Source organism: Molossus molossus, unplaced genomic scaffold (genome assembly GCF_014108415.1).
Source record: "Molossus molossus isolate mMolMol1 unplaced genomic scaffold, mMolMol1.p scaffold_m16_p_10, whole genome shotgun sequence".
Lineage (NCBI taxonomy): Eukaryota > Metazoa > Chordata > Mammalia > Chiroptera > Molossidae > Molossus > Molossus molossus.
The window spans coordinates 5376815-5400586 of record NW_023425345.1 but is presented as its reverse complement, the minus strand read 5'-3'; the positions used below and the strand labels follow the sequence as shown (position 1 = coordinate 5400586).

At 60.1% G+C, this 23772-nt stretch overlaps 2 protein-coding genes across 7 annotated transcripts; one reads left to right on the top strand and one right to left on the bottom strand.

The window, feature by feature from the left end:
- The first annotated feature begins 440 nt into the window (after positions 1-440).
- Positions 441-15303, top strand: PICK1 (protein interacting with PRKCA 1). Of its 3 annotated transcripts, none has more exons than XM_036251430.1 (13): positions 441-615; positions 904-1001; positions 2115-2226; positions 4175-4303; positions 6589-6655; positions 7680-7769; positions 10044-10097; positions 10556-10618; positions 11388-11521; positions 11828-11920; positions 12907-12957; positions 13977-14121; positions 14544-15303. In XM_036251430.1, exons 2-13 carry the CDS (start codon positions 961-963, stop codon positions 14810-14812), a joined length of 1248 nt encoding a protein of 415 aa, XP_036107323.1. In that variant the 5' UTR covers positions 441-615; positions 904-960; the 3' UTR covers positions 14813-15303. The 3 variants fall into 3 exon arrangements, with proteins under 3 accessions (XP_036107323.1, XP_036107322.1, XP_036107321.1); XM_036251429.1 differs by having other exon boundaries at positions 441-668; XM_036251428.1 differs by having other exon boundaries at positions 583-765.
- Positions 15304-17334: 2031 nt separating this feature from the next.
- SLC16A8 (solute carrier family 16 member 8) lies at positions 17335-23235 on the bottom strand. 4 transcript variants are annotated; one of them, XM_036252222.1, is made up of 7 exons: positions 23136-23235; positions 22698-22785; positions 22250-22534; positions 21808-22035; positions 20742-20885; positions 19709-20533; positions 17335-17840 (listed from the first exon to the last, which is right to left on the bottom strand). In XM_036252222.1, the coding sequence occupies exons 4-7, from the start codon at positions 22019-22021 to the stop codon at positions 17521-17523; spliced, it is 1503 nt and encodes a 500-aa protein (XP_036108115.1). In that variant the 5' UTR covers positions 22022-22035; positions 22250-22534; positions 22698-22785; positions 23136-23235; the 3' UTR covers positions 17335-17520. The 4 variants fall into 4 exon arrangements, with proteins under 4 accessions (XP_036108115.1, XP_036108117.1, XP_036108116.1 ...); XM_036252224.1 differs by having other exon boundaries at positions 21808-22032; XM_036252223.1 differs by lacking the exon at positions 22698-22785.
- Between the last annotated feature and the right edge of the window lie 537 nt (positions 23236-23772).

Below are 23772 nucleotides of genomic sequence, written 5' to 3'. Positions count from 1 at the left end.
AAAGGGAAGGGAAGAGAACTTGCCCAATTTGTCAACAGCAGACCCACAGGTCTGGACCAGGGGGCAGTCTCCAAATCAAGATCTGAATCTTATACCAGGTCTTGGCTGGGTGGCTCTGGATCAATCCCTTTCCCTCTTCCTGGTTTGCAAAACAGGGACTAAGCTGCCTCGGACACCGTCATTCTAGTAGAGGAGTCACAGCACCTAGGAAGGGGTGCTGAAAGGGGCAAGTGTTTATAGGTCACTGGACTTCACGGAAAGTCTCCCCACCCAAGGATGCTTCCGTTGCCAGGCAACCGCCCGGCCGGCGTGGTCCCGGCGTCCCGCTGAGGACGCTGGGAAGAACCCTGCCCTTACCAAGATGGCGGCGGCCACAGGGCAAGGGGCGGGGTTGAGTGCGGTCGGCCTGTCCAGACCTTTTCTGTTTCCGCCTTCTCGTGCTAACGGCGGGCTTCCGTCAATACTTGTTCTTTCCTGGTTCTGGGAGCCCCGGGAGCCGGGGAGGGAAGGGTTGCCTGCAGGGATTGGGGCAAATACCCAGAGGGGGAAGGCGGGACTTCCGCGTCCCGCCGGAAGTGACGCGATAGTCGCGGCCGCCGACAGGTGGAACGGCAGGTGGGTTCAGGTGCCAGCCTGGCCCGGACCCGACTGTGGGACCGACGCTTCCGGTGAGCGGCAGAAGCAGCTCCCAAGGGCCTGGAGACCCGTGGGGCGGGCTCTGGGGTCTGAGCCCACAGCCCTGGCCTGGAGTCCCCCCTGTACCTAGTAAGAATCACCTACCCCTCCCGCCGGGACTCCTCCACGGTCCAGAGGTGTGGGGGAGGGCCGGGATCGCCAGGGTTGGGGTTGGCATCTAGGCACTTCGTTCCCGAAGCCCTACGCTCCTTTCTCTCCCGGATCCAGTTCTCTGTTCCCCTGCCGAGCTGGGCAGTTAGCCAGCCCACCTCAGCTCCCGGAACCATGTTTGCAGACTTGGATTATGACATCGAAGAGGATAAACTGTGAGTATTTTGTTCCCCCAAGTCCCCAAAATGCAGGCGCCCCAGGTTCCCCAGATACCCTTACCTCCCAGTTCCACCAACCCTTGCTTCTCAGCGGTGGATAAGGTCTTGTAGTGTAACAGAATGGACCCTTCCCTTCCAGGAGCTCACCAACTCTAGGGGACTGTGGACTCAGTAACAGATAATTACAGTTCAGGGCCATAAGGGCCCTAATGGAGAATGACCTGGCTGCAAGGAGAGCAGAGCAGATGGAGCAGAGGTGTTCAGGGAAGGCTTCACAGAGGAGGTGGCACTTGAGCCAGGTTTGGAAGGATGAATAGAAAGATCATAAACATACTGCCTTTCCCAGTGTAGACAATTAGTGGGACATTTTAAAACATTAAGTTAGTGTCCTTATTAGACTATACCCTCCCTCAGAACAAGGACTGGTCCAGTGCCTTTTTGTGTCCTTAGCACTTTGTAAGATGCTGGACATCAGTAGTTGTAGCTAATGTTTGTTGTTTGAATAAGTGAATAAATGAGAATGTTTACCACAAATGTAAATAAGTGCTAATTTATAGTGGAAACTGAGAGGTAATTGAATAGAGCAATTGAGAGATGGGTGATGGATAGTTTAACAGAAGGCTTCCCAGAGGAAGTAATCATAATGTTCCATATGTACTTAAGAGGGTGACAAGTGTAATTCAAACCTCAGAGGTAGAATGAAGCAAAGGGAAAGGGGACCTTTTTATATGGAGTTCTTGCTATGGGCGGGGTTGATGTTAAATGCCTTCTATGCACTTTCTTACAAGAACTTTGACAAAGTAGCCATCATATCCATGCAACTTCATGGATGAGGAAATGGAGAAGTAGGGAGGATAACTTACCCAAGTCCAAAGCTGATCCGTGGTGGAGCTGGGATGTGGTCCCACATCTGCATGACTGTGGGAGCTGTGCACATTCCAGCATAAAATGCTGTGTCTTTGGCCAAATGTGAGAGAAAAGGTTGTGCAGCATTTAGAGCCTCTTGGGGTTTTAGAAGACCTGTCCCCTTCCCGGACACCTATCCCTTTCCCCATCCCCTCCAGTCAGCCTTCCTCTGGGAAACTTAGCCTTACGTGCTTCTCTTTCTAGCGGAATCCCTACTGTGCCTGGGAAGGTGACCCTGCAGAAGGACGCTCAGAACCTGATTGGGATCAGCATTGGAGGAGGGGCCCAGTACTGTCCCTGCCTCTATATCGTCCAGGTATTGGGTACTTGGGGGTGGGGTGAGGTCCTGGAGGGAGTGGGTCACCTCCCTACTTGGGCCTGACAAAGGCAGGTTCCTTTCTCTACTCTGCAGAGCTGGCCCCTTCTCATTCTTGAGGTCTGACCTCCTAAGAGAGGCCTTCTTGGCCACCCCTTCTCAGTAGGTCTGCCCTTGTTTTTCTCTGTTATTTGTCTCTTCCTTTCCTTCCCAGCACTTACCACCGTCTGTAATCGTGGGTTACTCTTTAGTTATCCTGTATGTAGCTGCTTTTCCAGATTCTTTGTACTGTGAGGGCAGGGTCCCAGGTTGCTTTTCACAGCAGTCAGCATCTAGTATAATGCCTAACATAGAGTGGACCCTGAAGAAAAATGTCTTTAGTGAATCAATAAAGCATCATTCTGGCACAAGTGAAGTATAGTGGAAAGACAGAGACTATGAAATAATGTTGGCCTAAATTCAAATGCAAGCTTCCCTGCTTATTAGCAAGTTTGTTAACCTCCCTGGGCCTCAGTTTCCTCACCTGGAAAGTGGGGATATAAAATAGGTAAAGATGAATATTTTGGGGTTGTTAGGAAGATTAAATAAAATGACAGAATGCAATGCTTGGCACATAAATAATAGCTGCTGCAATTTTTCCTTTTTTTTGAAATATGGTTTTTTAAAAATTAATTTTAGAGAGGAAGGGAAAGAGAAAGAGAAACATTTGAAACATTGATTGGGGGTTGAACCCGTAACCTGGGCATGTGCCTTGACTGGGAATCGAGCCTGCGACCTTTTGGTGCACAGGACGACACTCATCCAACTGAGCCACACCAGCCAGACCAGCAAGGGCGTAGCTGCTACTGTTTTTATGGCATTTGTTCACTCTCCCAGGTGCTCTGCCAGAGGTAATGATCAATTCTGTGGTCCCTTGTAGAGGAAGCTGCCTGGCGATATTCCGTCAGCTGTGACTCGGGAGTGGGGACAGGCAGTGATCTTCCTGTAGCCATGGGAGGAAGCTTGCCACCTCGGACATAAACTTGACCCGGATTCTGCCTTGTTCTAACCTGTCTGACAGCTAAGTAGCCTTTGGTGGCAGATGGGAAAGTATGGTTTCTCTGAGGATCTTGTAAAAGAGTCACTTCTAGACGTGAAGATGGAGATCCTGGGGACCTCGTCTTGCCAGCTCAGGGTGTTGCCTTCATGAGGGATTTGGCCTCTTCCGGCCCAGGGGGTGTTAGGGAGGCCTTGTCAGGCCCGGCCTCCTTGCCACGTGCCTGGTTAGCTTCCCTTCCAAACCCACTCTGCCTCCTCTCACCCTATCTTCACAACATGCTTATTTTTTAGTTATTGGCGAAATCAGTATCAGTCAGCTCGGAGCAGCATTGTTAGAAAAATCTTTAAAAAAATTACTTTAGAGGAGCAGATGCTCAGATGGGTGTGTATGGTTTGGTGTACTTGGCATTGGAAAGGCAAGTCTCACCCTGGCCAGTGTAGCTTGGTGGTTAGAGCGTCGGCCCAGGGACTGAAGGGTTGCGGGTTCGATTCTGGTCAAGGACATGTGCCTGGTTTGCAGGTTTCCCCGGCCCCGACTGGGGCTGTGCGGCAGGCAACCAGTTGATGTGTGTCTCTCACCTTGATGTTCCTCTCTCTCTTCCCCTCCCTCCCTTCCACTCTCTCTAAACATCAATGGAAAAATATCCTCGGGTGAGAATTAATAAAAAAAAAAGAAAAGAAAAGGCAAGTCTCATCAGTTCGTATTTACTTTTTGTCCTCCTCTCCCTCAGGAATGGGGGGTCATGCGTTTCCGTCTGTCCGGGCATCTGCCCTGTCCTCTAACACCGCTTAAGAGACGGGAGGATAGAGGCCAGGACGCAGCCGGTGTTGGTTGGGGTGAAGGGAGTGACTGTCTCCCGCTGGTGTCTTCTCAGTTCTCCCCTTGCTCCCCTCTCCTCATTCCCCCCAGGTCTTCGACAACACGCCGGCGGCCCTGGACGGCACTGTGGCAGCTGGCGATGAGATCACCGGTGTCAACGGGAGGTCAATCAAAGGAAAGACCAAGGTTGAGGTGGCAAAGATGATTCAGGAAGTGAAGGTAAGAGGCTCCACAGGCTGGCAGGGAGGTCCCCGCTCTCCGCTCCGAGCAGTGAAGTCTGGGTCACACTGCAGCCCCCTCGGTTTCTCCTGCACTCGTTCGGTTAATACAAATTATGCTCCAGGACTTGGGCTGGGCCTTGGCAAGAGAGTGGGCGCCAAGAATTGAAGGTCCCTGTCCTCGAGCTCCCCGGGGAGCTTTAGGGTGAGCCAGTGTGTTCCCAGTCGGGGCTGAAGCTGGAGCTGGAAGTCCAAGGTGAACTCACCGGAGGTGGGCCTGGGAGTGAGCAGAGGGGAAGAGGAGCCTCCCTTGCCTGCCCCTGTAGGAACTTCCATTCCAGTGGGTCCTCCTGGGCTCACAGATCCCCGGGACCTCTCTTGGCACTGGGGCAGCTCACGGTCCAGCTGCTGGTCTCTGTTCCTCAGACCGCAGTCACCTACTTCCTGTTCTCTGCTCTGCCTCCACCTGCCCCGCCCCCCCCCCCCCAGCTGCTCCAGGCCAGGCCCCTCCTGAGTGGCATCCCAGCACCTCTCAGAAGCTAGCATGCAACCCTATACAGTCGACCCTCGTTTATCGCGGTTAATCCGTTCCAGACTCTAGTGGTTGCACCTGGTGTTGAAGGATTCCTGGGGTGTTCGAACACATAGGCCTACAGTCCACACATACAGTAATCTTAATTTTAATTGTAATACAGGGGTGTATAATTGACTCAGATAACTGAGTGCATGCTTTATCATTTCCACTGTCTTGATCAACTTTTTAATGAATATATTTGAAAAGACCGCGATAGAGTAAAGCCGCAAAGTTGAAGCGCGAAGTGGTGGGGATGACTGTAGCTATTTCCCGGAGATGTGCTGCTAGTAACTCTTGGGGAACCAGTGCAGGGGAGGAGTCGCAGGCTGTGGGATGAGTTAGAAGCCTGAGAGTCAAGGGTTCCAGCTGTCACTGAGCTTGGCCGAGTGTGTTAGCTCCCTCGGCCCTGCCATCCAAACCTTCCCTCCCCTCCCCCTTCATCATCCATGTCTTAAGGACCTGGTACCAACATCCCTTCCAGTCCCTCTTTCTTGCCTTAGCCCAGGGCCGGCACCTTCTCCCTTCGTTTTGTTTTACTCTCCTGCCCTTAGGACACAGGTCCCATCCTGTCCTTACTGCAACCCCTGTAGCCAAGGGACAGGTGGGGGCTGAGCTGGGCTCAGGGCTCCACTCTACAAAGGGAAGTGACGAGGTTCATTCAGAGCCCAGACGCCGCTCCACCCGGTCTGGATCCCACTGTCCGGGCATTACCTGTTGGGCCAAGGAGCTCATCATGGAAAGTGGCGGGTGGTGTTTCATTCTGGCCCAGAGCTGGGGGGTGTGCCCTTCTGGGTCCTCCCCTCACCCCCTCACTATCATTCTTCACCAGGACCCTACTAGTCCTGCCTCGCACCAGCCCCTCATGTTTCCCGTGGGGCGGGCTCCTCGTGTGCGCAGCCTTGAGGTTAGGGCAGGGATCGCCCAGCTCGTGGGTGCCCAGAGGGAGGAGGGATTTGCTAGTGGTCACCCAGCGGGACCAGCACCCGGGCTGCCCCCTGTGGCTATCTGTAGCGGCCCTGGTGCATCCTCCCCCGGTCCTGACCACACCGGCTCCATTTGGTTTCCCTCAGGACTCGGCTTTGAAATCTTGTCTTGTATTTAAGTGGATTTGGTACCAAGTTGAAGGGGCTTAGGATTGCAAGGATGAGAGTGACGTGGTGGTCTCACGTGGTCAGGGAGGCTTCTTGGGAGAGGTTGGCACCTCTCTTCCAGTCACTAGGCCTGGACTGTGTGCCCCCTCATTTTCATTGACCACCCTTGCTGGCCTGGTCCCCGGGGCTGGGCCCTGCACTGTCCTGGGCACTCCAGCCCTGGGCACAGGGAAGGTGCTGAGACACGTTCGCAGAGTGAGGGGCCGAGAGGGTGGGGATGATTTGGAATGCAAGAGAGGACACTTTGTGCAGGAAAATGGCGTAGCAGAGGTTTGGAGTGTGGCATGGGGGAGGGCAGGGCACCTGATCTGGATGGATGGTCAGAGATGACCAGGCTGTGAGTTGTGACAGCGGGACCATGTCTGTCCCTATCCCTGGTGATTCCCCAGGGCCTGCACATAGGGATGGACCTGGGCATAGACCAGTCACAGCGCAGGGCTGGCACAGCCCTTGGCCTGGCGGTGCTGAGTTCAGGATTCTCTCAGGACCACAGGTTCTGGCTACAGGCCTCCCTAGTGGGAAGGGGCTTGGGACTCAACTCTGCCTGTCTTGCTTTTTCAGGGGGAGGTGACCATCCACTACAACAAGCTGCAGGCCGACCCCAAGCAGGGCATGTCCCTGGACATTGGTAAGCAGAGCCAGAGCAGTGACATCCAGGGGCCCCTGGTCTGCCTCTATGACAACAGGCCAATGGTTACCTGGTCCTGTTCTCTAACTTTTCTGACCAAACCAATCCACAGGACTAGGGAGGCCACCTCCTCTGGGACCTCTGTATGCCAGCCCCTGAGCCCAGGTACTCACCCTTCGACAGGGAGGGCACCCCAACCCTGGCTGGCACCTCAGGCCCACCTGCACACCCCCACTTCGTCTCAGTTCTTCTCCCAGGAAAGCTCAAGGTCTGAACTGGACCTCGGGCCAGCTGCTCTGCCCAGCATGGCCTGGGACAGGTGCCTCCTTCTGTAGGGGCTGGGTCTATAGGAACTGTGGTAAGACCCAGAGCCAGACAGCAGTGGAGGTCCCCTGGGCCGGCCACCTCCTTACACACGAAGACCCGAGGCCCCCGGGGGCTCTGTGTCCCAGAGGAACGCACAGCCGGATCTCTGGGCTCCAGTCCAGCGCCCTTTCCCGTACCCTAGGCCCAGAGCCACCTCCTGGTTTTTAAGGAGAGGCCAAGGGCAGATTGAGTCTGTCCTGGGGTTTCTCCTCTAAGAGTGTTTGTTCCCACCTGGTCACCTCCAAAGGACTGGGTACAGCCATGCACGGCAGCTGAGTCTGGTGTCCTAGGTCAGCTGCCTTCGATGATGCCTCTGCTCCCCCGGGACCAGCAGGCCCGATGTGGGGGTGGGTGCGCTCTGGTCTCCCTGCAGCAGAGTTGGGACTGGCGCTGGGCTCGCAGTGAAGGCCAGCAGCCTCTTGACCTCGAGGCCCTTGGCTGAGCGTTTCACGTAGCACCTCCTTCCAGGCTCCACACCGGCCTGTGTAGAGTGAAGGGGGCAGGGCCCAGTCCCCCCTCTGGCATCTCCCCCACTTCGTGGTCATTGTACACCAGACCCACGTTAGCCCCTCTGCCCCGCTGTCGGGACGAGGTGGGGCAGGGTGGTCTGCGCCCAGCTGCAGACTCCACCTCACAGCCCCTTTCTCCCTGGTCCCAGTGTTGAAGAAGGTAAAGCATCGGCTGGTGGAGAACATGAGTTCGGGGACTGCAGATGCCCTGGGCCTGAGCCGGGCCATCCTGTGCAATGGTGAGTCCCTTCCTTCCACCCAGCTCTAGCTCGGGGTCTCAGCCTTCGGGGGGGGCGGGCTGGCTGCCCATCAGGCCATCGTGGGTTCCTCTGGCCTGGCCTTGGCCTCTACCCGTGGGGCTGGTGGTCACCATCTCTTTGTATCCCCGGAGGCCTCTCCAGCCCCCAGGAAGCTTCCACAGTGGTCAGCTGAGCCGCCTGCAGCCAGGGTCCCCATCTCCAGGCAAGGATTCACAGGCACAGGTCCCAGATGAGGAGACAGATCCAGCGTGGAGGGGCCTCCCTCTAGCTCCCCAAGCTGGTACTTTCGCCACTGCCCCCGCTGCTCCCCCGGAACCAGGGCCCAGCCGCTGCCCAGTGCTGCCGTGCGCCTCACATCAGCCCTCGCTCGAGCACCCCCACTGCCCAGCTCTGGGCTCTTCCGGCTGCCCCGCTTTCCTCCAGGAGGGGGCGCTCCTGCCCTGGGCTGGAAGTGACCGCCTGGAGGGCGCGCGTGCGCACACCCACACCCACACCGCAGTGCGCCATGCTCTCCCCCAGGGTGGCCGGCGAGCGCCTGGACCCGCTCCTGCGGCAGCAGCCGAGTCTGTGAACAGCAGCAGCTCTGCTGGGGGGGATATAAACACCCATAGAAATTGTGGGCTCAGCTGGGCACCCAGCTTCGTTGCTGGGACGTGGGGGTAGAGTCGGAGCTTGTTCCAAATGGTGTTCAAAAGTGGAGGCTGCTATTTTCGGCCTCTCGGTGTCTATAAATCCTGTTACTGTAGTTACCGTGCGTGGAGATGAAATTAGAACTGGTGGTTGTGTTTTTCCCCCAAACCTTGCAATTTCCCCAACCTTAAATAGGGTTTCTAAAATGGAAGCTGCCATGATGTCCCATGATCCAGCTAAAAACAGCACGTGCTTGCGTGGCTCCTTCCCTGCCGGGTGGCCGGGTGCCAAGGCTCGGGGCGCGAGGGCCTGGAGGCCAGGCGGTGGCCAGGCCTCACGCTGAGGTGCCCTCCCGCCCTGGGCCTGAGCCGGCCCCTGTGCAGCCAGCACACAGCAGCCCCCCCTGTGCAGAGCGAGGCCACTCCCTCCGGCCCAGCTCGGACCGCCTGCAGCCGCGAGCCTTTGGTCAAGTTACTTTTCCTCTCCGTCCCCCCCCCCTGTAATTTGTGAACCGAGGGAAGTATTATTAAAAGGAGAAGAACGGGGGGAGTAGTCCCTGCCCAAAGGCCTGTGGAAGCAGGCTGAGCGCTGCCCCAGTGGTCCTGGCTCACAGCAGAGTAGCTCGGGAAGCCAGCCCCTGCCTGGGGGCGGCAAGGAGGCCACCAACACGGCCCCTGGCTGCAGTGGCTGCTGGTGCTCGCAGTCTGGGGGGTGCACCTCATCCCCCTGGAGTCAGAGTGGGGAGGCGGCGCCCACTGCTGGAGGATGCCCGGCGCTGGCCCTTCGCTTGTCTGGTAGCTGCCTGCCCGTCCCTCTGATCCGAAAGGCCTGCTTCAGCCCTGGTGATCCACTTGCCCCCATTGCCAGCCCTGGAGGTGAGGCAGCTGCCCCCACCCTCACGCTATGGCCCTTACTGCACCGCCAGTCACTGCCCTCGGCTGGCCGCTGTCTGGCTCCTCTGCTAGACTGGGAGCCTCCAGGGCACGGCTTGGACCTCATTCGCCCGGCCGCTCCTGGAGCCTGTCTGCACAGTAGGTGCTCGACAGACACCGGGAAGCAGATGAGGATGGCGCCAAGGCCCCCGCCCGCTGCGAGCTCCTCCTCTGAGCCCCTCGTTTCTGCCTCTGCCTGAGTCACTGTCCCCAGTGCCAGCGTTTGGTTCCATGCTGGGGGCCTCACTGACCCTGCTGCCTTCCTCCTCGGCTGTGGGCAGGGTTTGTGCTAGCAGGATGGGGGGCCTTGGCTGCTGGCCGGCCATGGGGAGCCACCCACAGGTTTGGCTTTGGGGAGGGTCCAACCGTTTTCCACCCGTGACTTTGAGAAGTACCTGTATTATTACCCATCTGCCCCTTTGATGTGCCCCAGCCTTCTGGGCTCAGGCCTTGTCTTAGGAGTGTTTGGGGGTCTAGCCCTGCCTCTCATCTGGGTGTTCCGAGCTGTTTACAAAGCACCTCTGACCCCAGCTGACCCTGAGGTGCTAAATGCCCCTCCACGGACCCTGTTCTGTGCGGTCCTGCTCGTCCTCTGGCTCCGCTGCTGCCCTCTCCGGCCCGGCTCAGGCCGCCCCTCTGTCTCACTCGTGGCTCACAAGACCGACTGACCCCCTTCTCTCTGGTCCCACAGACGGGCTTGTCAAGAGACTGGAGGAGCTGGAGCGGACTGCCGAGCTCTACAGAGGTGAGCGGCCGCTGCTGCTGGCGGTCTGCCGGCCCGCCCCAGAGGTGCAGTGGGGCTGGGGGCCAGCCTGCAGCCTGCAGGACCCCGGCCGCTAACGGCTCTTTCAAAGAGTCTTAGATGTACTAGATGGACTTCTTCTGAGTATAGGAGTAATACAAGCCCGTAGACATCCAAGGAGGAGCACGTGCAAACACAGTGGGAGTCCCCGAGTGGTGTATGTCCCAGCAAGGAAGCCCGTAGGAGGCCTGTGCAGCTGCCCTGCGGAGAACCTGGCCCTGCCGATGGGGCTCCTTGGGGCTGTGCTGGGCCTGCAGCCCTGGGCCTGGTGGCGCTGTGGGAAAAGTCAGTGAGCTCAGGGACAGTGCCGGCCTCGGGTGGGGTGAGGGTTGGAGGCCATGTCCTGGACCAGTGTGATCACCACCACATGCCCGTCCCCCTTGGTGTGGTCTCTTCCGCAGGGATGACAGAACACACCAAGAACCTCCTACGGGCCTTTTATGAGCTGTCGCAGACGCACCGGGGTAAGGGTGCCCCGAAATTGCTGCATGATCCCAAGCAAACCCTGCCCCTCTCTGGGCTCAGCGTCCCCCATATAGTGAGGGTGTGGCCACGCTACTTCTGGGTCCTCATACCTGGCTCAGGCAGACACCCAGCATATGCCCTCAGGCCAGTTTGGGCTGGGCATGCTAGGTGCTGGAAGGTAGCAGTGCTGGGGACCAGGGAGGCATCATGACCTGCTGGACTTCTGTGGACAGTCATGCGTGTGAGCCCATCCTGTCTGTCTGCACTGCCACTGACAGTGTGCGGGGCCCTTCCTTACCCGTGGTCTCATCTGCTCCAAGTCCTTTAGCTGGCTGGGCAGCTACAGTCAACCCCATTCTGCAGCTGGGAAGCTGAAGCCCAGGCAGAGGGAGTGGTCACACAGCTCCTATGGGGCAGAGCTGGCCTTAGGACCCGGCCGTCCAGATCCCAGACTGGTGCCTGCCCTCAGACCACGCCCCTCCCCAAACCTGATCCAGCCTTCTCCCTGATCTGGTCACTTGGGTAATGAGGGGAGCTCCCTTAGGTTATAGACCAAGCTTCCTCAGCAGCGTAGACCAGCTTCCTTGGGGTATATACCCAACTCCCTCAGCTCCTTGGGGGTGTAGACATCTCTCTCAGGGTGTAGACCCCATGCAGACCTTGGCCTCCAGCCTGCCATGCCCCCTGCCTTGCTTCTCCCCCACAAATCCCTGGCTTCTCCATTAAGGGCCAGGTAGGGGCAGCCTTCAGAGCAAACTTGTCGTGCAGCCTTTGGGGATGTGTTCTCCGTGATTGGAGTGCGGGAGCCCCAGCCAGCGGCGAGCGAGGCTTTTGTGAAGTTTGCTGACGCCCACCGCAGCATTGAGAAGTTTGGCATCCGGCTGCTGAAAACCATCAAGCCGGTAGGTCGTGGAGCACCTGTGTGTCAGCTGTGCGGGTGGAGGGGACAGTGTGTCATGCAGAAGAGGTCCTGCACTGGAGTCGGAACAGCCTGGCCTCGGCCTTGACCTCTGGGTGGTTTGTGGCCCTTGCTCCCCCACCGAGTCTCAGCGTGCCCTGGGCCTGGTCTGTCTTCTCATCTGGGAGTGCCCGTGGGCTCTGACCTTCTGAGTCCACTGGAAGACGGATGCACCAGTGCCACCCTTTGTCATGCTGGCCAGCCTGACCCCTGCCTGCGGGGCCTGAGCATCGGCCCTCTCCCCTTCCAGATGCTGACGGATCTGAACACGTACCTCAACAAAGCCATCCCAGACACGCGCCTCACCATCAAGAAGTACCTGGACGTGAAGTTCGAGTACCTGGTGAGTGGTCTGCAGCCTCTGGGGAGCACGGGTCTGGCCTGCTGGGGAGCCTGCCTGGAGGCGGGCCTGCCTCTGTCCGCCACTCGGTGGCTGGCAGGACAGGGCGGAACCCGTTACGTCTGACGGAGGGTGTGGAACCGGGGCCTGGGAAGGTGCTGGGGGATTGGCAGCATCTGAGGCTTAGACCGCTCGGAGCCTAGAGGATGCTGGAGCCTGGGGTGGCAGAGCCCTCACTCTGGACCTCTGACCCCTTGGGAGTTTTTGGTCACTTTAAAAAAAAAATGTTTTTTCCTTTATTGATTTTTAGAAAGAGAGGAAGGTAGAGGGAGAAAGAGATAAAAAGAAATATCTATGAGAGAGAACATCGATTGGCCACCTCCTGCGCGCCCCCCACTGGGGATCGGGCCCACAGCCTGGGCATGTGCCCTGACCGGGAATTGAACCGGCAACCTCTTGGTGCAGGGTCGATGCTCAGCCACTGAGCCACACTGGCCGGGCAGTTTTTGGTCACTTTTAAAACAGGTTAGACTAGGTCAGTGGTTACGAAGTGGGTACCAAGGACTGTTCGTGAGCTTCGTGTGGAAGTGGGACCCCTGCGGTCCAGAGGAGGGAGGGAGGCTGCGTTAGGCGAGCCCAGGCTCCGCGGCTGCCGGACCCCAAGCTCCGAAGGGCCCGAGCCCCTTAGCCACGGCACCTTTTTTCCCCAGAGCATCCTTTGGGTTCTGAGTTTGGTAAATGATGGGCTGCCTCTCAGACCCTTCGTGCCCTCCCTGATGAGTGTCCCCTGTCAGCTGCTACCAGGAGCCACCCCAAGCCTGAGTGAGGTGCTCCCCTGCTCCTGGGCACTGCCGCCAGCTGATCCCAGCCAGGAGTCTGCAGGGCCCGGGGGCCTAGGGGCAGTGTGGCAGGTGGGAAGCTGGGGCCTCAGGGTGGGCATCCAGAAGGTGCAGCAGCTCTGACACCCTGGCTTCACCTGTCCTGCACAGTCGTACTGCCTGAAGGTGAAGGAGATGGACGACGAGGAGTACAGCTGCATTGTGAGTGTCACGGGTGACGGGACACAGCCCTGGGGTCAGAAAGGCTCCAGGGCCTGCCAGGGACACAGGTGGGTCAGGCCAACCCAGAGAGGCCTGGGGGGCTTGGCCGGGCTCTTACTCCTGGAGATTGGGGCCATGCCCCGCTCTCCTGGCCCCTCTGGCTAGCTTGCTGTGGGACAGCCCCTGTGCCCATTCCCGGAACAGCTGCCCTCCAACTTTGTGAGGTTCTTGCAGGGAAAAGCTGACTTTCCTTACTCCTAAGAGGCCTTATTTATTTATTTATTTATTTTTCTTTCCTTTTTTTTTTTTTTCTTTTTTATCCTCACCCAAGGATATTTTTCCACTTTTTGTTCAGATAGAGTGGGAGGGAGAGAGAGGAAGGGAGAAAGAGAGAGAAACATCGACGTGAAGGGACACATCGAGTGGCTGCCACCCGCACGACCAACCAGGGCCGGGGACAAACTGCAACCGAAGTACGTGCCCTTAGCGGGAACCGAACCCGGGTCTCTCCGGACCGCAGGCCGACGCTGTAACCGCTGAGCCAAACTGGCCAGGGCTCTTTCTTTTTTTTATTGATTTGAGAGAGAGAGGAAGGGAGAGGAAGAGAGAGATGGCAACATCGATGAGAGAGAACATTGATTGGCCGCCTCCTGCATGCCCCCCACTGGGGATTTGGTCCACAACCTGGGCATGTGTCCTGACCGGGAATCGAACCGGCAACCTCTTGGTGCATGGGTCGATGCTCAACCACTGAGCCACACCGGCCGGACCTTTTTTATCTTTTTAATTTGTAGTATTTTTAATACTAGGATCCATCTTATGAGTAACTGTTCATTTATTTAATGTGGCAGTGATTTGTTTTTTTTGTTTTTTTCACAAAACAATAACCCCTAGCACTGCCTGGCATCTCAGAGATGGGGAACCCTGGTAGCTTTGAAAAGTGCCTTCCGGCCCCCACCCCACCTGTCCCCGAGCAGACCCCTGCCCCACTCGCCCTGACATGCTCCTTCCTGCCCAAGGCCCTCGGGGAGCCCCTGTACCGCGTGAGCACAGGCAACTACGAGTACCGCCTGGTTCTGCGCTGCCGCCAGGAGGCCCGCGCCCGCTTCTCCCAGATGCGCAAGGACGTGCTGGAGAAGATGGAGCTGCTGGATCAGAAGCACGGTGAGGGGCCCGGGTGGGCGTCGGGCCGGGCCACACCCTGCCTCAGGCCGCCCATATGCCACCCTCCGCGTGGGGGGCGGGTGCCATCAGCCCTTCAGAAAACAGACCCAGAAGGGAGAAGCACTTGCCTGAGGTCCCAGGGCCAGGCCAGGCCCCGCAGTGCTCTGAGTCAGACTCAGGTGGAAACCCTGGCAGGCGCACCACCTCCACGGAGCTGAGGGTGGACTGGCCTCCCTGGGGTGCAGTCCACAGCCCATCCGCCCCGGCAGGTTCTCTGTGCCCTCAGCTGGCAGCCGGAGACCTGGGCAGCCCTTGCCTTGCCCCGTGCTGGGGCTCAAGGGCCCAGGGAGGTGGCTTCTGCGGGCGTGGCGGGTCCTGCACCAGGCAGGCAGCGACGCCCATGTGCCTCCCCTCCGCCCCAGTCCAGGACATCGTGTTCCAGCTGCAGCGCTTCGTGTCCACCATGTCCAAGTACTACAACGACTGCTACGCGGTGCTGCGTGACGCCGACGTCTTCCCCATCGAGGTGGACCTGGCCCACACCACGCTGGCCTACGGCCTCAGTCAGGACGAGTTCACTGACGGGGAGGACGAGGATGAAGACGAGGACACGGCAGCCGGGGAGCCGTCCAGGGATGCACGAGGGGCTGCTGGGCCCCTGGACAAGGGTGGAAGCTGGTGTGGCTCCTGAGTGCGCCAGCCCGCGGGGTGCGGATGGGGTCGGGTGAGCGGGAGGAGAGCATGGGAGCGGGGGCTGGGCCCCGCATAAAGGCCTGCCGGCTGGGCGCCTGCCTCCCTGCTCCTCTGTCCTAGCTCGGCGAACCGGCCTCGGCCAGGAGGGGCACCAGGGCTGACCTTCCTTCCCACCTCCCAGCCAGGAGAGCTTGGTCTCGGCCTGCCCGAGGAAGGAGAGGGCAGGGAGGAAGAGGGGTTGGAGGGGCAGGAGTCCAGGACCCATTCCTCCGCACCTCCGTTGAGTGGGGGGCCAGGGGTGCGCAGCCGAGGCTGGGGCCACTGTCTCACATGCACCCTGGCCTCCCCCCAGGCTGGCCCACCCCAGTTCACACGCACACCTCGGCGGCCTTTATTTATTTTCGTCCCCTAGCTCAGCCACCTTCCTGGGGGAGGGCTGGGCGCTGGGCTGTACTGAATAAACACGAACCCGATGGAGCCGGGCTCTGCAGTGGCCTCGGACCTGCTTCTCCTTTTGACTCCGCTCTTCTGCCTCCCTGATCAGAGGCCGGGTGGGCAGGAGGGTTACTGACGTTCTGCTCGTGTGCACCACCGCCCCTCGGCCTCACTGCAGTGCTGCCGGTTAGCACTGTGTCCCCACTCGCAGGCGGGACACAGGCTCCGAAGTGTTTTGCTCAAGGCCACGCTGTGTATAGAGACAGTGGATTTGAACGCAGATCTGTCTGGTCCAAAAGACAACTTGCCTCCCAGGGTTTCTGCTCATCCTGGTCCTTCAGGTCTCCTGGCCATGAACTAACCCTTTATTCACTGGTGGGCAGGACAGACACTGGATCAGGAGGGCCCGAGGCCCCAAACAGGTGCACCCGTCTGCCCTGGCCATACCAGGTGCACCGTTCTGCCAGGGCCGAGGGAGAAGCCTGGAGGGATGCCACCTAGGACCGTGTCTGCAGAGTGGTAGGAGCGGGGTGACCGTGATCCTGCTTCACCTGCACCGTTCCAGTCCCCACCTGTGGTCCCAACGTAATCACTGATAGTGACCCTGTTCACTTCAAAGTGCCCCTGCTGGACAGTGAACTACACAGGAAACCGCACCCCCAAACGGGGTTGTGAGGATTGGGAGTGTGGAGGGAGGGCTGCTGGGCTGTCACCAGGACCACGTGGGTCCCTGAGAGCCATGAGACCACACCACCTTTGGAGGGGAAGCCAGCGTGGAGGCCAGGGGCACAGGCCGGACTGGCAGCCTGGGTCCCCGTCAGCCTGTGTGACCCTGGACTACTCCCTGACTTCCCTGTGCCCCAGTTTTCCTGTCTGAGTGTGGCTACTAACAGCACCTACCTCGGTGGGTTGTCAGGAGGAGTAGATGAGTTACCATTTGTTTTTTGTTTTTTTGGTGGTACGTGCCCCTAGTGGGAACCGAACCTGGGACTCTGGTCTGCAAGCCAACGCTCAACCGCTGAGCCAAACTGGCCAGGGCTGAGTTACCATTTGTAAAGGGCTGAGTACAGGGCCTGGTACAGAGTCTGCTCTTTAGTGTTTGTTAAATAAGATGCAGCCAGTGCTCGTGGCTCAGGGAAGCCGGAGATGCAGGGTGAGTCGGCCAGGCCTCTGCAGGGGCTCCCACACCTGGGGCACAGCCGGCCAGCAGGGAGGGGTCCTGGTGGGATGCGCTTGCCGAGAAGCATGGCTGGGCAGAGTGGGGTCTGTGGTGGGAAGGCTGCTCCCTCCACGGGCCTGGTCACCACACTCACGATTTGGAGGGAAAGGAGCAAAAAAAAAAGGGCTGTCAGGTTTGTGGGAAGAGGGTGAGTACTGAGTCTTCCCCGGCAGGCAGGTTTAGGCCTGGAGCTCCCTGCACTGGATCAAAGTGCAAAAGGTCAAAAGTCAAAATGCAAGTGAGAAGACATCCCCAGGGACTCCCCATGAGGGAAGCAGGTGCCAGGGCAGGTCTCGGAGCCATGCTGGTGTCCACAGGGACGTGTCCAAGGTTAAGGCCCCAGGACACCAGAGTTGACACCCAGAGAGAGGAGACAGCTCGGCTGGGAGAGGGTCTCGGGAAGGTGAGGACGGACACACCTTGCCAAAGGCAGCCGGCGGGTGCTGGACCCCGCTCCAGGACCCAAAGGACGGTTATGTCCTGCTAACCTCTGGTGGTGGAGCGGAGCCCCAGGTTCAGGGCCAGGCTTCAGCCCTGTGCTTGGCTGCTCTTTCAGGTAGTTCTGGGTCCCTCCCGGCAAGTAGCCCCCATGCTCCGCCGTGGGCAGGGCTGGGGCTGGAGGGAGCCCAGGGCCAGGCCCACCCCAGCCCTAGTGCCTCAGCTGGGAACGCCTTCCCCAGCCTTCCCCCCCGCCCCCCTCCCTGTCTCTGCCACGTCCTTCCCTAGCACCTGCCAGGCCAGGGGGCCTAGGAGAGCCTCTCGGTCTCTCCTGCCCTCTCCGCCTCCCCAAGTCGAAGCCAGAGCCACAGGGAGGCGCAGGAACAGAGCCTTTGTCTTTCAGCGCAGCTTTATGAGCGCGAGTTTCTCAGGGCTCAGGCTGTCGGGGCACAGCGCTTCTCTGAGCGGGGACAGAGGAGGGAGAAGCTTCCCACCTGGACCCCAGGGGGGACCACCCCAGCAGCCTCCAGTGGCCAGACCCTCTTGGGGCAGCAGGGGCTCCGCGAGGGGAAGCCCTATGTCTGAAGTCACCAGCCACCCCACCTGTGCCTCCATCACACAGACTCCGGGGCCAGCCCCGGCCCTGGCTCCGGCTCCACCCTGGGTTCCAGGGGCCCGGCCCCAGGGCTAGGCACCTCCAGGGCCTCAAGACTGCCAGGCTCCTGGGTGGGCAGGGGCTCAGAGTCCCCTTGGGCCTCAGCGTCCTCCTCGGTGTCACTGGCCCCGCCCTCGGTGCCTGGGCCAGGTGGGGTGTCCTGAGAGTGGCGCAGGCAACAGTTGGTGGCAACAGCCATGAAGACCCCGGCCAGGACCACCTCAGAGCCGGCCAGGTAGAAGATGATGTCATAGTTCTTCAGTGCGTCCACCAGGTGCCCTGGGGTGGGGAAATGGGGAGGTAAGGACATCAGGGGACCCCACTCTTCACCCCCACCCTGAATCCTCAGATAAAGGGCAGTGCCCTGGATTTAGTGGGCTCTTGGGTAGGACACGCACATGCCCCAGTCCACACCCCCACTTTACAGATGTAAACCCACACAAGCTCTGTCATTTGAGACCTTAAAAATGTTACTTCACTTCCCTGGACCTCAATTTAAGTGACATGGGGCCTTTGGTGGGGCAGCACTTTATAGTTTACAAGGCACCCCTGCACCCTCAGATTCAAACCCCACATGTACCCTGTGAGTAATGCAGCTGGGGATATTTGGGGTGGCCGTGGGGAATGTAGGGGCTCTGGGCTCAGCCCCTCTCCTGGGGGCCCCCAATTCTTGCTCTTTCCACCTAATCTTCAGGGGCCTTTCAGCTCTCTCACGCCCCCACCTCCAGGCCTCCTCTGCCCCTCCGGGAGGCCCCAGGACCCCACACTGAGCTCACTAGCGTGGCTGGGCCAGGGTTTGAGGGTCGGTCGCTCCTATTTCCTTCTCTGCATTTTCCGAGTTTTCTATCAGAGGCACATAGGACTGTCATTCTCAGGAAAATCTTTTAATTACAAATACTTCCCCCTAAAGTGTGGTTCCTCCCTCTCTCGGGGGCATTCTTGTGGCTGTCCGCACCAGGCTGTGACCCCTTGGTCTGCATCTCTGCGATCTTGGATGTACCCCCACTGACCCCTGAGCTGGTTGCCCCCTCCCCCAGCCCCTCTGAGCAGTATTCCACCCAACTCATCTTCCTGGTCCCTCCCCCCACCCCCACCAGCCCTGGTGCCTTCTCTGCCTATTACATCCACCCCAGGGTTACACCAGAAAATGAGCTGGCTCTCTGAACCTGGGGTGGGGGGAGCTGGTGTTGTGACCTTTGGTGGTGAGCTTGGGGGCCTCCTATACACAGGCTCAGGGGCTTTGCAGTTCTACGGGGTCAGGTGAGACAACCAGGCTGGATGAGGGCACTCGGCTAGCTCACCCTCTCAGGTGCAGATGGGCCCCAGCAAAGGGGACCTCGCCCTGCCATTGCTCCATCCTGCAGCTGACCTCAGCTCCCTCCTGCTCACCGCAGGCTTCCCGCTGTCTCAGGGATCACCCAGAACCCAGAAAGACACTAATGCCCCCCCCACCTTTCCAGTCCTAGCTCCTGCCTTACTTGTGTAGGAATACTGTCCCCCAAACATACCCGGTGCCCTCTCCTGTGGGGACTGCCCTGCCTGTGAGGCTGCCTTCATGCTAGCGCCTCAGGAAGCCCTCCTGGACCACCCTCCACAGGATGATTTCCTGACAGGTGATGAGAGTGCCCAGGAGGCAGTGTGCACAGAGGAAGAACTCGCACCTTTCCTTCCCCATGTGAGCACACTGGGCACCCCCACTCTACTCCCCAGAGACACTGCTGCTGGTCCAGTCACTCTTAAAGACTGGGGGACCCAAGCGCTCAGATGATGTGTTTCAAAGGTGTGGACATTGAGCACGGGCAGGGCCCCACTCTGACTCTGGGACTGAAACTTGTAGTAGGCCTCTGTGCCTCAGTCTCTGCACCTGCGAAAGGAGACTAAGCGCGGCGCTTTGTGCCAGCTGCGGCAATGGCCCAGTGAGCCAGCGCTGTCCACGCTGGCCGCTTCCTGGCACTTTTCCTGTCTTTTCTGTCCCCACCCAGGGCTGGTGGTACCGGCCTGGAGGAGGAGCTAGTTGGCCACGTGACGGAGAGTCCCCCCACGAGGCTGTCTCCTTGGAGGGGTCATCCCTGTAAGTCCCATTTCACAGGAAGGGAGCTTCCCCGGGCTCAGGGTAGGGGCTCCCAGCCCTCCTTGGCGGAGCGCACCGGCAGAAGGCGGTCCGATGAGCACCGCCGCGGCCTCCACGAGCAGCACCAGGCCCAGCGCGCTGGGGAAACGGCGCGCGCCCACGGCCGCCATGAGCACCTCGAACTGCAGCGCGCCCACCATGCCGTAGGAGAGGCCGAACGCCACGCAGAAGGCGACCAGGGCGTCGTAGGAGCGCGCGCGCGCGCTGCCCAGGTCCGTGAGCCCGTTGGCCAGCAGAGCCAGGCTGAAGAGGTAGGCGACGTGCGGCCGCAGGCGCGCCAGGCCGGCGAGGGCGCCGCACGCGGGCCGCGCCACGATGTCCACGAAGCCCACGATGGACAGGAGGAAGGCGGCGTCCGCGTCGGGCACGCCCGCGTCCTTGGCATAGTTCACCAACAGGATGGCGGGCACAAAGAGCCCGAGCGCCATCAGGAACTTGGTGACGGCGTACACCGCGAAGGCGCGGTCGGCGCACACCGTCACGTCCAGCAGGCGGCGGGCCCGGGCCCTGGCGGGCGCCTGGCTGCGGCTCAGCCCCTCGCGCTCCGCCACCGCCTCCCCGCGGGCGCCGGCCGCGCGGTCCCTGCGGGGCCGAGGGCCGGGCCCCGGCGGTGGCCGCATGACGGCGCCGCAGGCGCAGCAGTGCAGCAGGAGGCCGCCGAGCAGCAGGAAGCCGCCGCGCCAGCCGAAGCGCTCAAGTAGCTGCTGTCCGAGAGGCGACAGCGCCGACAGGAACACGGGGCTGCCCGCTGCGGCCAGCCCGTTGGCCAGAGGCCGCCGCCGGTCGAAGTACAGCCCCAGCATGATGAGTGACGGCTGGAAGTTGAGGGCCAGGCCCAGGCCTGCGGGCCAGAAGGCGCTGTGCCAGGCTCCCCAGGGGATCCCCACCCCATAGCAGGAGGGAGGGGCGAGGCTCGCAGGGCGGACCAACCCCCGGGGAACTGAGCAGAGGGACTCGGAGAACAGCATCTCGTGGGGACACTGAGGACAGGAGTTCTTGCGCAAGGACTCCCAACACCCCCCCCCACACACACACAGCCGCGCCCTCACCTGTCAGCACCCCAGCCGTCAGGTACAGCTCCAGGAGGCGCGTGGCGAAGGAGGCTAGGACCATGCCCGCCGAGGCCAACAGCCCACCCACCAGCATCACCGGGCGACAGCCAAAACGGGTTACAAGGATGCTGGACACCGGGCCTGTGGGCAGGGCAGAGTTCACCACTGGGCTGGTCCAATCTCCTCTCCGGTGGACACATTCTTTTTTTTTTTAAATCCTTACTCGAGGACATTTTTCGATATTTTGTTCAGATAGAGTGGGAGGGAGAGAGAGAGAAACATCGACGTGAAAGGGACACATCGAGTGGTTGCCACCCACACGACCCAACCAGGGCTGGGGACAAACTGCAACCGAGATACTGCCCTTAGCGGGGAAAGGAACCCGGGTCTCTCTGGACCGCAGGCCGACGCTCTGACCGCGGAGCCAAACCGGCCAGGGCAGACACATTCTTGGCTTTGAATTTCCCAGCCCTGGAAGACGGCTCACAGGGATAAGGTCACCCCTGGTTCAGGGACCCAGAGAAAGCAGTGTCTGGCTAAGGTCACACAGCTTGGCTAGGACAAACCAAGGAGACAGTGCCCTGGAGGGGCTCAGAGGGAGGGCCTGTCCTGGCCCAGAGACCCCCACCCCCACTCCTCTTGAGATCACAGAACCCAAAGCAGAATGGCTGGCGTGGGCTGCCTTGCTCCCCAGGCCCCCCCACTCCTTACCCCCACCCTGCTTGGCGAGGATAACTCCACTACCTCCCCCATTTCCGCTGGTGGTTAGGGCTTGGAGGAGCGGGAATCTCATTTAGATTTCAGCTTCCCCACCTTTAACATAGGCAGGTGCAGGGTTTGCGGCAGGAATAGTGGGGCCCTGCTGCTGGCCAGGGCAGGCACCTGGGTGCCAGCTCCACCTCTGGCCGCTGCCCTCTCCTGTCGTCTCCTCCCCTCTCTCTGGTGACAGCGTTTCCGCAGGACGAGGTTTTAGTGCCCGTCCTGAGGGGCCCCATGGATGCCCGGGGGATCAGGCATTTCCTGGTCCCCAATCCCAATCCCCGTCCTGGGCGGGGGCGCTGACCGGTGCCGTAGAGCATGGCGAGCATGATGGAGGACACCCAGGCCGTGTCGCTGTAGCCCGCCCCGAAGTCGCGCATGAGCGCGCGGAAGAAGACGCTCACGGCCTTGGGGAAGCCGTAGGCGAAACCGGTGACCACGAAGCAAGCGCCCAGCACGGCCCAGCCCCAGCCTCCGTCTGGGGGGTCCGCGCCCCGGCGGGGGGCGTCAGCAGCCATGGCCACTGCCTCTGCTGGAGGAAGAGGAGACAAGAGGGGGCGGCAAGGGTCTAACCCAGACAAGGCAGGCGGATGGAGACCCAGCGTGGGGAAACTGAGGCACAAGCCTACCCACATGAGCCCTGTGCAGGGAACGAAGCCAGAAGGGGAACAGGGAAGAACCTCACCCCCTATTCCTCCTCCTCCAAGGGCAGGTGAGGGACAGGGGAGGGTAACAGTCGTTCCCACCTGAGTCACTTCAGGAAGACAGCGTCTGGAGGGCACGCCGTGCGGGTCAGGACCCAGTGGGCAGGCCAGGGGTCCTGGTGAGCTGCAGAGCCTGGCAGGCAGTGTGTGATGGGGTGTGGGTGGGGCCACCAGTGTCCCCAGTGTGCACGTTTGAGGGTCTCTGGACAAAGCAACAAGCAGGAGGGAGGGAGCAGACAGGCACTAGCAGCAAAATGGGTGGAGTTTCTTTTCCTCCTTGGCCTTGTGGTATGTTCCTGATTTTCCCTCACTGATCAGGAGTGACTACTGTCAGCAGAATAATAGAGGAAGAAACAAGAACACATTGATAACAGAACATAGCCTTGTCTCAGGAGCCAGGGGAGCTGAGTTCCAGTCCATCCCAGCTTAGCGATGGATTTGCTGTGACTCGCACAGATCCCCTCCCCTCACTGAGCCTCAGTTTCCCCACCTGTAAGATGAAAGATCGATCACTCCATGCCAGCAAGGAATCTCAGGGTGGGGGCTGGACCTCTGGCTCTTGCTGGACAGGCGGGGACCTTTGAGGGGGCACCAGCAGAGAGGCCTTCTGCCCTCTAACCCCTAACAGCCCCCCACCCCCACACACGCAGAAGCGAGCTCAGAGGCCTCTCGCACTCCTGAAGCTCAGCCCAGGGATCCACACAGCAGCCGCGTGGCCCCCACACAGAGGAGGGTGACCCTCAGAGGAGGACGGACCAGCCTAGAGCTGGGCAAGAGCCTCCTCCCCTCCCGCACCCCTCCTTGCCGGGGTCTCCCTCCTGGCACTGGCTGAGAGACCTGTGGGTATCAGACTCTGCCCCTTCCTGCCCGATGTCCTCTCACCACGAGATGAGAGGGTGGTGCCTGGCAGCCCTCGCCCCACACTCACCAGCCGTCCTGTGGGTTTGGGTGTCCGGCCTCACATCTGAGGCCTGCAGGGAGGGGCTGCCCCGCCAGCTCTCCCGGGTACCTAGCCCGATAGGGGTGCAGCAAAGACTCCGGGCTTGCAGGTCAGCCACTGGCCTGGCTCTCACCCCAACTCCTGCCCAGGCCTGGAGCTTAGAGCCTTCCCCCACCCCATCCCCTCTAAGAGGCTTTTGCCTGGGAGGGGAGAAGGGACAGGGCAGAGACCAACCCTGAGGCCCCAGACCTGCCCAAGGAGAGCTAGACAGATGAGGAGGTCCTTCCACGTCCTGGAGCCTCGGGGGACACACAGCCCTGCCCTGGGGGTCCTAGTGGTCTGAGGGCACAGCCCTACCCTGGAGAGACCCCACCAAGCCCTAATCACCTGTTCCTCCCTGCCCCTCACCCCCAGGCCACATTCCAGGCAGGGCCCAGCAGCTTTCCCTGGATAAGGCTAATCCAGGGGAGCCTGGGACTGAGGGGACAGGGAGGGCGGAACAAAGGGGGCTGTGTCCCAGGCCACAGGGGGACTGGCTGATGGTCCCAGACCTTGGCCACCGCCACGCCCTCCACTGGCGAGCAAGCTGTTTCCTGAGGGCTGGAGGTGGGGGCAGAGCTGAGGG

Bases quoted from the DNA above. Each gene is read 5' to 3' on its own strand.
- SLC16A8 (XM_036252222.1), bottom strand. From the start codon at position 22,021: ATGGCTGCTGACGCCCCCCGCCGGGGCGCGGACCCCCCAGACGGAGGC. The intron at 20,886-21,807 runs GTCAGCGCCCCC...CCCTGCCCACAG, and splicing joins CGCCATGCTCTACGGCACCG to GCCCGGTGTCCAGCATCCTT. The intron at 20,534-20,741 runs GTGAGGGCGCGG...TCTGGCCCGCAG, and splicing joins GACGGCTGGGGTGCTGACAG to GCCTGGGCCTGGCCCTCAAC.
- PICK1 (XM_036251430.1), top strand. From the start codon at position 961: ATGTTTGCAGACTTGGATTATGACATCGAAGAGGATAAACT. The intron at 10,098-10,555 runs GTGAGCGGCCGC...TCTCTTCCGCAG, and splicing joins GACTGCCGAGCTCTACAGAG to GGATGACAGAACACACCAAG. The intron at 11,522-11,827 runs GTAGGTCGTGGA...CTCCCCTTCCAG, and splicing joins TGCTGAAAACCATCAAGCCG to ATGCTGACGGATCTGAACAC.